The sequence below is a fragment of the Nicotiana sylvestris genome, chromosome 6 (genome assembly GCF_000393655.2).
Source record: "Nicotiana sylvestris chromosome 6, ASM39365v2, whole genome shotgun sequence".
Taxonomy (NCBI): Eukaryota; Viridiplantae; Streptophyta; class Magnoliopsida; order Solanales; family Solanaceae; genus Nicotiana; species Nicotiana sylvestris.
The window spans coordinates 5,667,772-5,687,275 of NC_091062.1; the positions used below are offsets into that span (position 1 = coordinate 5,667,772).

Sequence of the window (19,504 nt, forward strand, 5' to 3'; positions counted from 1 at the left end):
GTCGATTAAAGTATGACAATGTCTAAAGAACTCTTGCCCCAGTATGATGTCAAAGATATCCATAGCGGTTACGGTAAAGTTTGTCATACCTTTCCAAGTTCCCAATTTGACACCAACTCCATTAGCTACCCCACAAGCATTCTGTATCTCGGCATTCACGGTCTTGACGCGAGAGTTGGTTGGAGCAAGCTTCAATTACAGTCTCTTTGCGGCAGCCTCAGTCACGAAATTATGAGTTGCTCCAGTGTCCACCATTGCACGAGCGGGCTTGTTATTGATGGTGAGATCCACGTACTGATTGCCATTCTCGGTAGGTTGGATAGCTTGCTTCGTGACAGCACCGCATAATCTGATCATACCCAACTGTGCGGTTCCTGGACTCTCTCCTTGTGGTTGCTCCTTCCGCTCACATACCATGGCACTGAGGCTCTTGAGGTCAAGACAATTCCTGAAGCCATGTGGCCCTCCACATATATAGCATCCCTTCTTCTCGACCTGTGCCTTCTTCTCGGCGTAGCCCTGACGGATACTCGACTTTTTGAAATCTTGAGTCTTGGAGTATTGTTGTTGTATCTCCTTGACTTTGCCACGGTCTCCCCCACCTTTGACATTGTTAACCTTTGACTCCTTGCCATTACCTTTGCCATGCTTGTCATGCCTGAAATCCATCAATGATTCGGCCTCCACTATGGCTTGGTCTATATCAGTGACTTGTCGGCGTTGCAACTCCTGCTTAGCCCAATTTTGCAACTCGTCCATGAAGTGGAACAACAAGTCATCATTGGTCAGGTTGGGGATTTGAAGCATAAGGGTAGTGAACTCCTTGACATAGTTACGTATGCTCCCTGTTTGCTTCAATTCCCTAAGCTTGCGCCTTGCCTCGTACAAGACATTGTTTGGAAAGAACTGTCGCTTGAACTCCGCTTTGAACTGATCTCATGTGTTAATAGTACCTAGACCTTTATCCATGTTGTCCATCTTCCTTCTCCACTATAGCATGGCAGTCTCTGAGAGGTACAATACCGTAGTATTGATCTTGGCCTCGTCGTCCCTCACTTTGTCGTGCCTGAAGTAGTTTACCAAGTGCCAAAGGAAGTTTTCCACTTCTTGTGCATCACGAACACCTTTGAACACCGGGGGTTTAGGAACCTCGATTTTGGCCTCCCTCGACACCACAACATTGCTGGCTAACTCGGTCATGCCAGCATTGACATGCTCCTCGAGTGACTCTATCTTTGCCTTCATAGCATCAATAGTACTCAAAGCCTCCATGAGTCTGCACTCTAAGGCAGTGATGGTTTGCCTTAGTTCCATCTCAGTCTGTGTACGTCCCTCCAAATCATTTCGGATACTCTCAATCTCTTCAAGAGTGTGCCACTCAAGAATATTAAGGGTGCCTTCCACCTTCCCCAAGCGTTGGCCAAATATCTCCACGGCATCCATCCTCGCGTTCATCTTCATCACCCACTCTTTACCGAGCGAGACGTCCTCTGGAAGGACCTCCACTTCATCCTCGCTCGCCTCAGTGGCAGATGGTTCTTGGGATGTAAGCCCTTTCTTTGACACAACCTCAGGTGGCACCTCCTGGCTCTTGTTGGTGGCATTCCTCTTTTTGCTACAGCCGCTCTTGCCAGCAGCATCCTGGATGATGTTGTCTTGGGTGTTAGCAACGTTAATTTCTCCGCCGTTCGCCATTCCCTTAGTTGAAACCTTCGCCCTGATACCACGTTGTCACGTCCTTAGTTGTTAACAAAGTACACGTGCGGCACTTGACAACTCGCTCACGATCTTGCACAAATTGCTCACGTTCTTGCTATGCCAAGTCAGCCTTACTACCTTTAAGATCACTAAGAGAATGGTAGAAAGAACACAAGAGAATTGTTCAAGGAAGCTTTGTATTAGAGAAAACTTGAATTGTTTGCTTGAATTACAAATGAATGGCCCCTTTTATATACTAGTCTCCTAGGGGCTAGTGTGTAAATATTAATTACTACACAAGTCCTTGATATTTACAAGATAAGGGTTTTTTCTAGAATTCTCTACAAGCCTAGAAGATTCCAAGGACTTTCCTAGCAAATCCATAAGGATCTAGGTTCTTCCTAAGGAAATGTTCATACCTCTCTAGAATCTTCTCACAAATGCTAGCCTTCTTCTTATGTAAGCTTCCACATGGCATTAATATATGCCAAATGGCGCCTATGTGGCATGATGACATGGCGGGTCATCACAGTAGGCTCTCTTTTCTTAGTTAGGTCTAGGAATTGAAAACTTAAGGGTAGGGTTTCTATAATTGGGTCTTTTATATGGAAGTGGGAAGGGATGATGGCCATTGGATTAGAAGGAAATAGATGGTTAGGATTAAATCTTGCACTTAAATGGGCTAATGGGTTGGGAAGAATGGGCTAAGGGTAATTGGGTTGGACCATGTCTTTTTTTGTGTTTCAATTTTGGGCTAAGAAGACCCCAAAAATTATTAATTAAAATCATAGCTAAATTCCCTTAATATAAGATAACTATACTACATGATGCAAAAATAAATTCTAATTAATTAAACTAAACTATATTAAAACATGAAACTATTACATATTTTTTTGTATTTTTCAAGATTATATAAAGATAAAGTTAAAGTACTATTTTTTGTATATTTGTTTTACTTTATGAAAGGTACATAAAATAAAAATATTTTTGTAATTTTCATTCTTGTAGTAAAATAAAGTAAAAGAGTAAAAATGAGTTGAAATAGCTATATTGGGCCTAAATTAAATATTTACGTGCTAAAATATGAAAAATCTTGGGGAGGGTCAAAAATCACATGTCTACAGCTGTCCCTCTTTGACTGGAAAGACGAAGTATTTTCAGACAAATAACGACTAGACAGGTTTTTTGACCCGACCCTTATTTGGAGAGACTAAAACTAAGAGAGAGGGGAATGTGACCGTGCTCTAGTATCTGAGCTGCCTACATATCCTTGGCTATAAAGGAATCAGGCCACGTGTAGTTCAGAGGTGAGTGAGATGATGGAGTATACTGAGGTGGAGAGTCGATCGAGGTTTCGTCCGAGGCTCCGGTCCGTGGTCCCGTTATTACAGCAAAATCAAAATTAAAAAGACTAACTAAGCCTATCAGCTACGAGTTACAAGATTCCTATCTATGAGTCTTCTGAAGCTTGATCTTGAGTCTTGGTTGGTTCTTCATGCGGACTCTGATCTGAATCTTGATGCTTGTTAGCCGCACGTGTTGGTTCAATCTTCTTCGGCTTTTCAAACCAAGACGGGACATGCAGAGCTTGTGACCTCAGCCCTGTCCTGAGCAGCTCACATCTTTCATGAACTTCTGCATTTGGATTCACTTCTTGTCTTTCTTTTTGTTGTTTTTTTTTTAAATTTTTTATTCTAGATTGTGACAAACTTCTGTTGATCATCTCGGACTGCTGACTCGCATTCTTGACGCGAGCTTCTTTTGTTGCTGACCTGAATTGCATTTTGAATTGAATTCTCTTATTTTCCAGGCGGACGCCTGATTGCTGAACTTGAACCGTCTTCTCTTGTTCCTTAACACTGTTTTCCCTTGCACCTTGAACCATTTTTCCTTGAAACTTGAACTGTCTTCCTTCGAAACTCCTTTCCCTTAAAACTCGAGTTGTCTTCTTTCAACACTGCTTTCCCTAGAAAATTGAGTTGTCTTCCCTTGTTCTCCAGGTGGGCGCCTGATTACAACAAAACAGACAAAACAAAAGAAAATTTTTCTGCCCCAGTTTGCACTAGGAAGATTTGTGAGTTGTTAGCAAAATTGTAAATCACTTGTACTATTGATGCAATGATGAGAGTAAACTAAAGAATAGACTAGAAAAACTATAAACTAAGCTTGACTAAAATAAAGACTGACCCTATTTTCCAGGCGGGGCCCCTGATTTCAAGAAAATTAAACATTGATAACTTAAGAAAACTAAAAATTGACCCCTTTTTTTTCAAATCCAGACTTCCCTTTTTTCAGAATTATTATCCTAGGAGAAAATTCGTCAGACTAGGTTTTCCATCTTAGGAGAAAGATTCATCATACTAAGACGTTAACCCTAGGAGAAAATTCATCAGACTAGGTTTTCTATCTTAGGAAAAAAAATTCATCAGACTAAGACATCTATCCTAGGAGAAAATTCATCAGACTAGGTTTTCTATCTTAGGAGAAATATTCATCAGACTATGATCTTGATCCTAGGAGAAGATTCATCAGACTAGGTTTTCTATCTTAGGAGAAAAATTCATCAGACTAAGACATTTATCCTAGGAGAAAGTTCATCAGACTAGGTCTTCTATCTTAGGAGAAAAATTCATCAGACTAAGATTGTGATCCTAGGAGAAAGTTCATCAGACTAGATTTTCTATCTTAGGAGAAAAATTTATCAGACTAAGATTTATATTGGGAGAAAAATCCATCAGACTAGGACTTTTTATCCTAGGAGGAAAAATGTGAAGATCAATGGCAAGATTTATGTACAAAATAAAGGCAAAGATTTGAGAAACTTTCCTTTGCCGGCTCTTCTCGTCTTTTCTTTTTCTTCTCTTCTTTTTTTTGTTGTTTTTTTCATTTTGAATCACTTTCCTTGCACCGCTTTGTTCCTGTTTCATACAAAGAAAAATTTGTCAGTTTTGAAAATGGTGGTCGATTTGTGGCCTTGAGTATTGGGCAGCTTGGCTTCTGCTCAATCAGCTTGAGTCAGTCTCAAAAGACTTTTGTTCTACACCAACTCTGATTGTTTCACACCAGTACCATTTGTATTTGCAGCTCAAACAGCCTTATCCCAATTGGAGATCTTTTCTTAGATGACCTTTTCTGATATCTTGAATGACTTCCCGCTTTTGAGCAATTTGTCTGTCAGAGAGAATCACAAATTATCTTTGCTTACGCCAAATAGGCTGACAAGAGTCTTTTGGGGGAGCCTTTGCATGAATCCTCAAGGCACGTTGACAGTAACAACCGAGTTTACTGGCCAAATTTACTTTGTGCAACTGAAAAGCTGGTAGCAGATTTTGAAATCTTTTCTTGCTTGTTTTGACAAGGACTGACTCAGAGGGAAGAACACAATGCTATAAAGAAACAATATTAACAAGAAATGCCCCCTGTCGGAAGGACAGAAGGAAGAGTTTTCTTTTCTTTTTTTCAATAACTAGCCTTAATGATCATGACATGCATTTTGGACTTAACGGTCGATCTATCAAACTAATTCAATCTTCCATTTTACCATTCTTACGACCGTTGAAGTTGGGCTTGTTTGTGCCAATTCTTTGCATCAGCGTCATGACTCACTTTCGCCTAGTGGTGCCCCGAGGGATTTTCACCAACAAGTCTCTATCATTTATTCATCTCTGCTTACCGTCGTCTTACAGTGCCCGTGAAGGTTTTCACTAGTAAGACTCTCTCATTTTCCTTATTTTTCTTTTTCTTTTACTTTCTTGTGCGAGCAACTTGACAATGTTATATGTCGTGTGACAACCGTTTCTCATTGCATGCTTCTCTTGGCATTCTTGAAAGCATATTGGGAGGTCTTTATTTGGAAGGATTTTGGATAGGGTTGGAAAGAAAGGACGCCATGAAAGCTCAAAATAAACTCAAAGTAAAGGGGGTTGTGGACTTACAACTCTTGGAATCGACTCTTTCAAAAGTGAAATAAAATCTCTGCCCCAGTTTCAGATGCTGGGGATTTTGGATTTTTCTATTTTTTTTATTTTTTTTATTTTCTTCTAAATTCTTATTTGGTTGGACCGAACCGTGAGGCTGCTTACGTATCCTTATTTTTAAGGAATCAGGTCGAACATAGTTCAAACATCTGACTTAACTATTTTTTTTCATCTTTCTTTCTGTTTCTCTTTTTCTTTTCTTTTTTCTATTTTTTTTGTTTGCCCCAACTTCTATTTTTGAGGGCATGGACCTTTGACAATTCCTTTTTTTTCTCTCTGAACTTTCTAAGAATTGCCCCAGTTTGTACTCTTGGGACATGAATTTTTTTTCTTTTTTTTTTACTCTAAACTTGATTCCAAAAGAGGGTAGTTAAAGAAAAATAACACAGGCTCGAAAGGGGTAGCAAAGGATATAAAGTATTTGGGTAGCAGAAAAAGGGCCTCCCAACCTCAAAAACGTCAAACATGGTATCTTTTCGCGATCACAACATTGACGAACATGTATGTCTTCTTGGTGTGTTGTGGTCACAAGACATTTTTGTCATCCCTTAGTGACAAACTTTCCAACAAACATCAATTGATTAAACATCCTCAAGCCCGATCTTCACAATGATTTGAAGGTGAATTTTACTCGACCTTAGTTCCAAAGTATTCCAACTCTTTATTCATCCTCAAAAGTATATTTTTTTTTAGTTATCGAATTTCAGATTAAATCAGTTCCTAAGATCTGGCCAAAATTTCCGCGTGCATGTCATGTCATTAAAACTAGCGGGAAAAGAACTAAGCATGGAATGACACAAAAGGACAAACTGTATTTCATTGAGTAAACAACAAGACAAACAACCTAAAATCCGAGTTACAACCCTAAATAACCCAGCTAATGAAAATAGCAACAGAACAGAAAGACAAGACTCACACAAACAGAATGGAGGGATAGAAGGATTTGACTCAATAAAACAAATAAAATCTGGATCACAACCCTGAAATAACTCAGATAATAGAAAAAACATCAAAACAAGCTACCAAGATTCCTTCCTAGTGAAGAAGGAATGACTTTTCAATTGCTATGCTTGGCATTTAGCCACAAATTTGCTCATCAGAATCAGCAGAGCCTTCTCCAATTTCAACATCATTAACTTCAGTTAGCAAGTTCCCGAGAGGATTCTCATACTCCATATCAGCGGGCATCATCCCCACAAAGTGTGCATCATGATGTGCAGGTAAAGAATTCTGCGCGATATTCTGGATGTCACTGCCTTGGATCACAATCAGGTTTTCCTGGATCATCCTTTCTATTTCTCTTTTCAAATCCCGAAAACTTTCAACATTGTGCCCCTGGGCATTGGAATGGTATTCACACCTTTTAGATGGGTCAAAGCTCCTTGCACGTGGGTCCACACGATTTGGAGGAATGGGTGCAATCATGTCATGATTCTTTAACTTCTCAAATAAGCTTGCATAGGACTCTCCTATTGGTGTAAAATTATCTTTCAACGTTTGTTCCCTTCTATACCCCTGGCAGGGATGTGGGTTATAGGGCAATTGAAAATTTTGTGGAGGCTGTTAGAGATTTTGTGATGCTCGTGCTCGCCTTATGGGGTGCTTTGGTGGCTGGGCAACATACTGAGGTGGAATAACAGAGTGTTGTGGGTTCTGAGGGGGATAGTACTGCTCAGGGGAGTCATGGAAAACTTGAGGAGGCTGCTCATACCTTCGAGATGTTCTCTTGGGACCTCTTCTTGACCCTGATGTCATCATGATTTCTTCAACCTTCTCATATTTGTCGCTAAAATTATCAGATTCAACCCGGACAGCCTGAGTTGCGGCTTTAAAAACTGCTTGACTTATAATTTTGTCTGTCTTAAGACCATTCTCTACCATTTCTCCCATTTTGATTGCTTCCGAGAAGGATTTGCCAACTGCGGACATCATGTTTTGAAAGTAATCTGACTCTTGCGCTTAAAGGAAGACAGTGATTAGCTCGTGGTCATCCATGGGTGGCTTGACTCGAGCTGCTTGCTCTCTCCATTTAATGGCATATTCCCTAAAACTTTCACTTGATTTATTCTTCAGGTTTGAAAGGGAAATGTTGTCTGGGGCAATGTCGATGTTGTATTGGAACTGTTTGACAAAGGCATGTGTCATGTCATCCCAGACATACCAGCAAGACGTGTCTTGATCCAAAAACCATTCGGATGCTACTCCCGTAAGGTTTTCCCCAAAATAAGCCATCAGCAAGTCTTCGTTTCTTCCGGCGCCTCTCAATTGATTGCAATACCTTTTCAGGTGGGCTATAGGGTCTCCATGTCCATCATACTTTTCAAATTTGGGAGTCTTGAAACCAGACGACAAGTGGACATTGGGAACATGCATAGATCTTTGAAGGCAACACTCTTTTGACCTGCCAACCCTTGCATGTTTTTCAACCGTTGTTCTAAGTTTTTCACTCTTTGGGTCATTTCTTCTTGTACCAATAAAATATATTATAGTGGAGTTACAGCATAATATACTGGAAGTTCACGTGTAAAAATTCGAACTTCAGTATATTATGCTACAATATTTTTCGGATTTTGAACAATATTTTCGTTCGAATTTATCTTTACACAAAAAGTGACTAAATTTCGATTACTTTTGAAACGGTGACTATTTTTAAATTACCACTTGTAAATCTACCTATTTTTGAATTTCACCCTCTTTTTTTGGGAGGGTAAAACTCTGAGTACATCTTTTTTTTTCCCTTACAGTAAGCAAAGACTCTAACTTTTAAAAACTCATATGTTTGACGAGAGTACTTAAGTGATGATCAACTTTCAAGGAGGAGAGGGTAGTAACCGAAAATCAATCGAAGTGATCGATAATTAACATGTTTACTTTTGATCTTTCATACTTTGATATGAGAAAAATGTGACTTAGATTATTTTTTATATAGCTTTAAGTCATATATAGATTTTATATAATGGAAGCTATGCCATCAAATCAAGTCATTGTATATGTTAGTATATCGAAACGTGTAAGATTGAATCTAGATTAGCTCTCTTCATAAGCAAAGTTGCACCACATGTCAATATCATCTCTCAGTTAAACACAAAGCATACCATACAAAACTTAACAAGGCCGGCTTAAGTCCCAGCTTTCCGCCTGCCAACACGAGCAACGAAACCAGCCTTGATAGGAGCAACTGATCTTCCAGAACCGCACTGCAAGAAATTAAAGCAAAACCGATTTTAGAACAGAAATAAACAATTTAATGCTACTTTGTTCCCCAAAGTTCAATCTTTCCCTATAACCCTTTTCAAATTTATAAAGATAAAGCAAGGGGGAGGAGAACATTTCGAACAACTCTTGAAAGGTGATCATTTGGAAATACAAAAGCAATCATTTCCTTCTCCTTTTTGAGGTAAAAAGCAGTTGTACAATTCTTCCTCTCTCTTTCGGGTTACAAAGAGAAACAGAAATACTATGGCATTCTTGAGGGCATTAAAAACAACGCCTCAGTCCCAAACAAGTTTGGGGTTGGCTATATGAATCCTCACTGACCATGTTACTCCATATAAGCTCATCTCAAGCCAATATTATACAGTAAAAATAATAATATTCTTGAGGGTAGATCAGCCCACTTGTGGTTACACTGGGTTGTTGTTGAGGGTAGATCAGAACTCACAAAATCAAAAGCATAAACAATTCAATCAATAAAAGCAAACCCAATATAAAATTCAGATAAGTGGTAGGCCTGAGATCTCTCATATTACTTAGGCGTATGATCTGACAACATGATACGGTCACGTTCCATCACAGGATGCCTAACAAGTAGCCAAGAAGCAGCAGGCACTTGCATCTGTGAAAGCCCAAAGAGGAACAGTTTCTACACTGTACACATCCTGTATCCCATGGTCTGGAAGGGAATAAAAAAATTAAAATACCAAAACAATCATCTGCCACATAGTCTATTTTCAAATTATCTGATGGAAGAAAAATTGAAGCAAAAATTACAAAGATATACTTTTATATTCAGAAATGTAAGATTGAATGCAGATAGTAAACATAACGCCTTCTTAAAGAAAATACCTTCTCACATCTGAGGAAGAATAGACGGTTCTCCTTAGAAAGGATAGTATCTGGACTTTTACATCCATTGCAAATGACATACTCATCTGAAAACAAAAGTAAGTCGCTGAGCGAAGGCTGTAATATTATAGTTCATAGGATGCAGAAGGGCATAATATAGCACCATTAATAAGAAAAATGCAAGGAAGAAAGCTGTTTCTGAATAGCTGCATATAGATCACAGATTGACAACAGGAACTTACTGACGTATCGCCGGAGGATTCCTTCAAAATTCTTTGGAGCAAATCTTCCCTTGATGACCAATCTTTGCTGCCCATCAAGTGATCCACTAGTCCCCATTTCAGCCAGCAAGAAAGTCATAACATGCTCTGGCTGCCTATGCATCCTATAAATAGGAAACAGTTATTCAAGCAGTGCAATGAGGGAACGATAATTCTATCCAAAAATAACTGAAAACCCAATGATTACTTCCATTGGTTATATCCAAAGTGGTTAACACACTACTACCAATCATGAGACGTCATGCACCGTTGAAAAGTTTCAGACTCCAACTTCAATAAAGAATCAGAATTTAAACACTGACCAAGTTTCTAAAACCAAACTCAACACCTAAACTCGATCACCTCGAATAATACTATATTCTTCAAACTCAATCCTTAATGTTCACACCAAATACAATTGTGTCAAACAAATTGTAGATAGAGCCGGTTACTACAGGTACAGCTAAAGGCTACTTCAGCACACCAAGAATCTCATCATGCCAAGAGTGTGATGCTTGAGCCGACTTCGGTATAATGATGCATAGAGTGGCTTTTACAGAAAGTGATAATTTTAGAGTGCAATTATAAGTTGAAATCTCGAAAGTCAAACAAATTTTGAGCATTTTTTAGTAGCATCTCAAAGTGGCATCCCAAGTGTTCACGTTCCACTTTCTAAAGAGTACGAGAATTTAAAATACTGGTTTGAAAACTAGTCCGCCTAGTTGATTTATTACCTATCTCAAGAACACAGCAGCAGGGTATCAGAAATGGTGAAGCAGCATCAAAGCCATGTGGCAAATCAAAATGAAGGTCTATATGCAAATTACATATTCTTAACTAGATAAAAAAAGGTAATGGCAATTCCTGGTCATTAAAAGGTAGCAATGTAATAAATACGATTTATATGGTGAATATGATGGTCACTACTCACTACTCATCAATAATAAAGTACAAGCAATTCCTAGCTGTGAGGAACTTTGCATGGTGCTAAAATGTGTACAAGTTCTAACTTACTAAAGCAAATTAGCATACGGTGCATGTCGTAAAAAACAAATGAAATATACACATCTATGATGCTGAACATAAAACATTTAGAAAAAAGGAAAGTGTGGCAACACAAAATGATGCAAGTGTTACAAGGAAGGAAAGAGAACCATGTGAACGAAAAACTTACGTCTTGCAAAGATCCATGAAATTCACAAACACAGTTTTCTTTGTGCCTTCACGAAGAACTTGAGGAGGCCTCATAACTGTCCTACGCCTATCTCCAGCAAGTTCAGGATTATTCTCGCGGAGAATGTTGAATACTCTACCCAGAAGCTGCAGAATCAAAAGTGAAAATCAATTGCCATTAACAAAAATCCTAAACGCAAACCAGTTGTGTGCACCAGGATACGACAATCAGATCTATACACTAGTGCTTTAATGCAAATCAAGCAGGCAACCTCTTCAGGAAGAAGTACAACGAGTACAGTCAACCTCCCTCTTTGTCAATCTACTCCTAGTCCTACCATAGATTCTCACATTAGAACCTATAAAGATTTAAACTGCCCCTGAACTTAACATGTCTTAGCCTTTTTTATTTTTATTGATAAGGAAACATGCCTTAACTTCATTTAGTTCACCATGAGAAAGTTTACATGGGCATAAGATAAATCCAAGTATTCCCAATGTTTACCAACAATTTAAAAACTTATGTTGCCTTGGTTACACAAGGTTTTCAATTATACACCTAAGAGTAGTGTTGTGAGGTTGGCAGGTATGCATTATTACCCAGTTCAAGTTCATGCATGAAGTACCTACCTATTATCGGGGGCAATCAGTGCACTCTGAAAGTCTCTTAACAGATATATGCAGAAGAATACAAGAAAATGATAAAATACCTCCTCATATTCATAATCTCGATCAGTTCCCTCCCAAGGATATTGTTGTAGGACAATTTCTCCAGCAGCTTCATCATCTCCAAGGTGATCTAGAAGAAGAGAGCGGGTTATATCTCAAATATTACCACAGCTAAACTCAGCAATCAAGCTGAAAATACAAGATCTCACCTTCCACATCTTCGCCGACGCTTTCCTTCTCATCACTCAGGAGATCAGTGTGTGCCTGCACAATTTTAAAATAGTTCAGGGGTACATAGGCTCTCAAGAAAAATACTCATGTTGTCTCCTATCATTTAGTGAATTTCACTGAAACATTTTCAAGTCAAAAAATTAAGCCTTTAACTATTTCTGTGGCACTTTAACCCCTTAGTCAAATCTAATAATAAAACTGGCCATGTTTTGGTGCTCGAAGAGTATGAAATAGCTTTCTCTTGAGGTACAAATAACAAAGAAATCAAACAATTGTCTTTCGTTTCAACATCCCCAACTCTTCAAGCTTCCCTCGGTCATCCCTCCACTCCCATCTTCTTCCTCTAACCCATATCCTAATAAACATAACATCTTTTGGTTGCATCATTTGGTCCTTGGTGTTTCTTCAAGAAGGGGTTAGTGCCGGAAAATGAGATGAGGGTGTAAGGTATTCACTGATAAATCAATCAATATTTTGCATATGGGACTGAGCAAAACTAACCGGCTTCTTCTTCTTCTTTTTACCAGAAAACGTAGCATCAAGGCCCTCAGAAACTGCATAGCAAAACAATGAGAAATAAATCACATTCAAGGTTCACATTTTCTTCGGTAGTCTTTATCTTCAGAAAGTATGTGTGCACATGTATGTGTCTGTGTGCGTGTTTTGGGGGTTGATTTGAGGATTATACTCTATCACCTCTCCCGAGATTATGGGGGAAAATTAGGTGAAACCGGGTTTTACAATTCACCTACCAGTTAAATTCTCAGTTTTCTCAGCCAAGCTATCAACAGAGTCATCTGCAGGATCTTGAATTACAACCTTCTTCTTTTTCTTCTTTTTTGTAGGATCAAAAGGAGCTATCTGTAAAAGAATGGAAAAAGAGGAAAAGATAATGAAACCAAGGTAGCAATCAGATATACATGGGTTCAATATGATCTCAACATATCAAACTGAAGATGGATGTAAAATGAATTAAGTGCTTTTGTTGGGCATAGAAAATGACCAACACCATATTTATCTCCAGTCTGAAGACAACTCTGACAAAAACCTACTGAGCTCCCTCCCCTGTGCCTATACAACAACAACAATCCCACAAGTGGAGTCTGGGGAGGGTAGTGTGCATGCAGCCTTACCCCTACCTTGAGAAGGTAGAAAGATTGTTTTCAATAGACCCTCGACTCTAGGAAAAAGAAGCAACATCAGTAAGCAATAAGTCTTTTAGAGTACAAGTTCTTGCTAGTAGGCTACAAGAAGATCTCGTTAGAAGCACAACCTCGTGTATTTTAGTCGTTTAGATATATTTGCAATTAGATCAACCAACACAACTTAGGCTGCCAGTGATTCTATAGCATTACTCGTTCTCCTGCATGAAGGTGAGTTACTAACATTATATTGTGTATTTAGTGATAATTATTGATGAAAGATATATGATTGTTCAAAAAGGAAGAAAAAGGCTAGACAATTGTAATTGTTCTGATGCCGGTTAACTGCTAATATTGTATTGCCTATTTATACTACGGACAGCTTATAAGCATCTTTAATTGTTTAATAAAATTTGGCCACGGCAATTTCCTTTAAGTATCTGCCATCACATTTGGTGTTTGACATGCACTTTGAACAAAGCATCAAAACCTAATGAAAAACATTCCTTTTGGCAGATAAATGAGAAGGATTATTCCTGGATGAGCTCCGTTGCACCTCCCATTACAACATCGCTCTTCAGCCCTTCTACCGCCTCTAAAATGAAATATGAATAGAAAAGGTTTCTGGGACAGTGCTACTTGTTATGTTCCACTAGCAAAGAGAGGAAAGAAGCCCATCACAGGATGCATTCCTCTTCTTCTACTTTTATTTTATATTCCCTTCAAAGTTATTGCAATTTGTTTCAGAACATAAAATCCTGTTTTTACAAAATTCTTAATTGATGTTATTCTAACTTCACCTTACACACGTAGGTTACTACCAACAAATAAATTTAAGATATCTAGGTCACATCTCTTACATGTTCGACAAAACAGCTAAAACATCCAAGGTTTGATAAGAAGAATTCATACAAAGATGTGAACAATGGACTTATGAAGAAACTAAGCACATTATCTTGATAAACAAATTTTAACTCCGACACTGTAAAGTTTAACACTATCAAAATTCTTTAATCATTTGTAAAAGGTACTTATCATCTTGTTAAGATTACTAATCAATGTCTATTATAGAAAGTTCTTGGAATTTAAAATAGTCTAAACATTCTTCACATAAAAATTAAACAAAAACCTTGATTAAGTCTTCTTACTTAATGTGCCTTTTCTTTTTTTGCTAAAACTCTTTCTAAAGAGTATTCAAACAGCCTCTCCATAGCTAACAAATTCTGCTTAGTGGGGACCTAAACACCTGAATTATTATTCTCAGAGTCGGACCAGGCACAAACAAAGAGGCATTACCAAGAGATGATGCAATTAGATAGCAAACAAAGAAAATTCCAAACAGTAACTACTGTAATGAGGAACAGAGAAAGAGAAAAAGCTGGACTTACGTCAGTCACCTCCTCCTTTAATTCGTTCTGATTCTCTTCTTCAGCCATGACTGCACTAAGATCTAAACCAATACAAATCAACAAATCAGTTAACATATATCTAATTGGGAAAGACTAGCTTTTCTAGATGCTCAGAATTACATTAAAAACTCACTCAAACTATCGCAATCATCGAAAAATGGTGAAAATAATTCTTCTAACAATTGCTCCAGAAATTTACCTTTTCCAAATTAATTCACACAAACAGAGAAACATGAATTTATGAGAATATCCATACACAGGGACTAATTCAAAGTAAGCGAAGCATAAATATGAATCAACAAATTAGTGAACATATATCTAATTGGGAGTAATAGCAGGCAACTAAACCCTAAATCCTTATAACTAGCTTTTCTAGATACTCAAAAGTACATAAACACTAATTAAAACAATCGTAATCCTCAAAAACAACTGTAAATACAATATTTGTAACAATCGCTCCAAAAATTTAGCTTGTTTCAAATTAATCGACACAAAATATGCAAACGGAACATGAATTTAATGTGCTTTACCGCATACAAGCATTAATTAAAAGTAAGAGAACTAGAAAAAACAATAAGAAAAATAGATCAGAAGCTAACCTTTCAATCGAGTGATTCGTTTATCTTCACAGCCGATGAAAATGCAAGTTTTTTCTTTCGCTCGCTCTCTCTTTTGGATTTGGATAGGGGCAAGAGTTGCGTTTCTGTTACCCTAATTAGTTGGGCTACTTGCTTGGGCCGCAAGGCTGTTTTGAAACTTGGTGGAACTTTCCGGTAGAAATGACACCATGTAGCCACTTTAAAGGGCTGCTATTTAGAATTAATCAATGCATCTTGAATTTTAGTTTTTCAGTTTAATTTTTCAGAATAAATATCTCGAGTTATTTAAGATTTTTAGTTTAAAATTTCATGACAAAATAAATACTGGTTAATTTTTAAATAGCATCCCTATAAATGGCTATCTATGCACTTGCCATAACTTTCGGCCCCTGAGGCTGTTTCCCAAATAAAAGGGGGGGAGGAGGGGGGAGGTTGACACAAAAGGAACTCTTTTGGGGTGAAGCACACAAATAGCCCTCAGAGTTGATGGTTTTGAATATTTATCTCATCATAAAGAAAATTTCAAGCTTAATAAGTGTTGTTCTTCGATTATCCCATTAGTAATACTTTTTAATTTTTAGCGCTGAAGTTCTCCTCGTGGCCAAGATGAGATTAGAAGTTAAAGACCATCCCAAAAAAGTATCATATTTTTGCAATTTCAATCTTGTGTTTAAATTTTATCTCTGAAATTGGACATTATTACAAAAATGGTCCATGGAAATGACATGTGCATTTAATAAATCTTACGGTCAAAAATACCCCTCAACCTAAAGAAACTAGCTATGAATCATGGCTTTCTTCCATAAAACACGATCAACACTTTTTCCGGGAAAAAACAAAAATATTCGAACTGGATTTACATAATCTCTTCGATTTGTCAATCAAATTGATAAGAAATATTGTCTACGAGCAATTTTTTCTCTAATCTACTGCTACTATGCTTTTATATTTTCCTTTTTGAGGTTTTGCAGATTGACATATGGAAAAGATATACTTAAACTTGATATTTACGACAAATCAATTAATGTGATACATTTGTAATATATATAAACGATTACTTGATATGTATTCTCACTTTAAATTAGAACCCTTAAAGTTAATTAAATAGTTCGGTTTCAATAAACATGATATAAATATCGAGTTCAGGTAAGTATTTCCGTTAAAACATTGATGTTAACGTCGAAGTGCTAGCACATGTTCTTGTCTCTATCAATTGAAGATTAGAAGAGGACATGATGACTACAAAAGTCATAAAGATATGACTTCCTTAAACATAACAAGCTTAGTAGAAAAGTTCGAATTGATCTTTTCCTAGAAAAATGTTGAATTGTTTTACTTGCAGAAGGAAGAGAAGACTCACTAGGAAACTATAAGAGCCCGTTTGGACATATAAAAAAAATTCCCTTTTTTCCAAAAAAATTTCACTTTTTTCGAAATGAGCTTTTGTTCATAAAATTTTCAAATTTCACTTGAAGATGTATTTTGGAAATTTTCGAAAATTTGAAAAACTCCAAAAAGTTGTTTTTCAAAATTTTCACTCAAATCACTCACAAAACATCAAAACAACCCAAAATTATATTCATGTCCAAACACAACTCTAAATTTCAAATACCATTTTTACTTAATTTTTTTTCACCTTTTTTGGAATTTTACAATTCTTATGTCCAAACGCCCACTAAGTCTTTATGGAGTTTTAATTGTTGAATTTTATCAAATAGTATACACACCATGCTAGTAGAATTGTTTTGAACCACAAATAATTATAAAAACAGAGACAACCACCCAAAGTACTATGGTCTCGTACAGGGGTGTCAAATGGACGGTTTGGACTGACTTTGGGCGGGTCACAGGCTGAGTCAATAAATGGGCGGGTCAGTGATCCGCCCAAAAGTAGTTGGGCTCATATAGGTTGTGTCAAGTTGGGCTTAGATTTGGGTCATAGCCAATCCGCCCAACTCTTACCAAGCTTTAATTAATATGTAGTATTTTCTTATGTATTGTTTAACTATCAAATAAAACTTTTTTTCATTTGTCATGGTCATAACTAAAAATATTACTACGCCGAAATAGGGTATAGATTAAAATTATCGCAAAATTAAAATAATATTACTACTAAAATACTAATATTCCTGAAAACAAAGTGAAACTATTTTTGTATTTTTATTTTTTGTGATAAAATAAAGTAAAATAGTCAAAACTAATTAAAATAGCGATATTAAACCTAAACTAATATTTAACACTAAAATGTGTAAAATCTTAGGGAGGATAAAAAATTACATGTCTACACCATAGGTCTTCAAATTCAATTAAAGTAGAAAACATATTGAACCCTAGCTAAAAGTAAATCTAATGGATTATTCATGAGATAATCCCCTAGATTTATGTTAGAAAAATGAAATTATAGAAGCATGAAGATTTAGGGTTAGAAAAGGCCAAATACATAGACAACCCCTTAAACTTGTCCTTATTTTCCACCTAGACACTTTATCTGAGCACATGACCTATTAGGTACTTGAAGTTAATTGAAAGTGTACCAATTAAACACAAATTGCTGACATGGTAATGTGCGTGTTTTACACCTCTTTTAAGGGCGTGAATAACTACATAAGCTACTGACATGGGACACATGTCAGCATGAGAAACAAACCAAAAGATTTAAGCAATATTTTATTAAAATTATTATCTTTCTTTCTCCTCCTTGCCGCATCATCAAGCCCAATATGCCCACCATAGCCACTGCCTCCAACGTCTATCACCATACCCACTGCAAATTTGCAATTATGTCCATCTTTTACATTTTGTTCATAAGTAACATTTTCCTTTACTAACTTGCAGGTTAATTAATTCCAGGTATGAGCTTTGTTTTACCGGAGAAAAAATGATGACTACTTCAGCATCACATAAGGCCGAAACAAATAGTGATAAACCTCAAGCTCACAACTCACATGTGGCTTTCCCTTCCACCGTCACTTCGAAAATGCCCATCCCCATTCCTCCGAATAGACCTGTAACGATTACCACCACCACCACGGTTGTTAGGCCAACTACCACCACCGTTGTTATGGTCGTCGTCGCAAGGTGCTCCCCTGTTAACATTTATTTTAACTTGAAATTTTGGATCAATTCCATTTTTAAGATTTTAGAACGTCTATGATTTCTTGATCCATGTTTAATTTTTTAAGAGATGCACTGAAATACTGAAAAATCGAAAATGTGGGGGTGGAAAATGGTGATTTTCAGATAAAGGAGAAGTTGGCTTATGGAAGAGAAATGGAGTAGGGTCTCCAAAATTTGGAGGTTCAGTTGTGGAGGAATATTCAGATTGTGACGTTAATAAAAGAAGCGGAGAAAAGTCCGATAGGAAGCTTGAAACTCTATTTGGGGAAGAAACAAAAATGGGGGTTGAGATTTTAAAATAGTTTGGTTTTTATCTTCAATTTTTTTCAATTGATTATTTGTAATTAAAATGGTCACGTTTTTGCTTCTCATTGGCTAATGTGCCATGTCAATGCGAGTGAGATACACCCATTTTATGTTCTTATATCTTGTGTCTAATTGGTACACTTTCAATTAACTTCAAGTACCCAATAGATCATGTGCTTAGATAAAGTATTCAGATGGAACACAAGAACAAGTTTAAGGGGTTGTCTATGCATTTGGCCTTTAGAAAAAGTACCTAGAAGATGTGAGGCGATTGATTGAATTAGGTGAAAACGGAGATTTGGTGAGCTTGGATTACGTATTTGAGCCAATAGTTTGGACGAAGGGAAAACAATAAATATATTACTATTCCTACGTAACGTATAAAAATGCTATTTGTACTCATATTTAAGAGTGGGGTCTAGATGCAGGTTCTAGAATCTTATTCTAGAGTCATAATGTGCACATACCACATCCGACGGCTGCTCGTCTTTATGTTTTGCCCAGATTCCAATTTTGTAAATATTTTGGTTTAATATTTTCTATATTCAGTTTCTTAAGATGTTATATCAATATCATACTCAATTAAATTTGATAGATTTATTATTATTTTTATTTCATTTTAATCGTTTCCATAATTTTGATTTGTTCGATTTGAATAGAAAATTGTAACTTTCTCTTTTCTTTTGTATTATTTTTTGTTTACCTCGAAAATACGAGTAACATCTAAATTTGATTGGTAGTTTTAAATATATGTGATTTAGTTCAATACCAATTAATAATCAAGAAATATGAAATAGAAATGAAGGAAACAAGTGAATCAAACCAATGTTACTCAGCAGTAGTGACCTCGAGATGGAT

General features: G+C 36.9%; 1 protein-coding gene across 2 annotated transcripts; it reads right to left on the reverse strand.

Annotated features, from left to right (window-relative positions):
• Positions 1–8,686: 8,686 nt before the first annotated feature.
• LOC104217319 (eukaryotic translation initiation factor 2 subunit beta-like) lies at positions 8,687–15,383 on the reverse strand. Of its 2 annotated transcripts, none has more exons than XM_009767533.2 (10): positions 15,224–15,383; positions 14,604–14,665; positions 12,826–12,934; positions 12,575–12,627; positions 12,052–12,106; positions 11,884–11,972; positions 11,175–11,320; positions 9,983–10,125; positions 9,741–9,826; positions 8,687–8,872 (listed from the first exon to the last, which is right to left on the reverse strand). In XM_009767533.2, the coding sequence occupies exons 2-10, from the start codon at positions 14,649–14,651 to the stop codon at positions 8,795–8,797; spliced, it is 807 nt and encodes a 268-aa protein (XP_009765835.2). In that variant the 5' UTR covers positions 14,652–14,665; positions 15,224–15,383; the 3' UTR covers positions 8,687–8,794. The 2 variants fall into 2 exon arrangements, with proteins under 2 accessions (XP_009765835.2, XP_009765836.2); XM_009767534.2 differs by lacking the exon at positions 8,687–8,872 and adding an exon at positions 9,173–9,567 and having other exon boundaries at positions 15,224–15,363.
• Between the last annotated feature and the right edge of the window lie 4,121 nt (positions 15,384–19,504).

Coding starts and splice junctions, on each gene's coding strand:
- LOC104217319 (XM_009767533.2), bottom strand. CDS start 14,651: ATGGCTGAAGAAGAGAATCAGAACGAATTAAAGGAGGAGGTGACTGAC. Junction 12,628..12,825: donor GAAAACTGAGAATTTAACTG/GTAGGTGAATTG, acceptor TTTGCTATGCAG/TTTCTGAGGGCCTTGATGCT. Junction 8,873..9,740: donor TCTTCCTCAGATGTGAGAAG/GTATTTTCTTTA, acceptor AATTTCTTGCAG/TGCGGTTCTGGAAGATCAGT.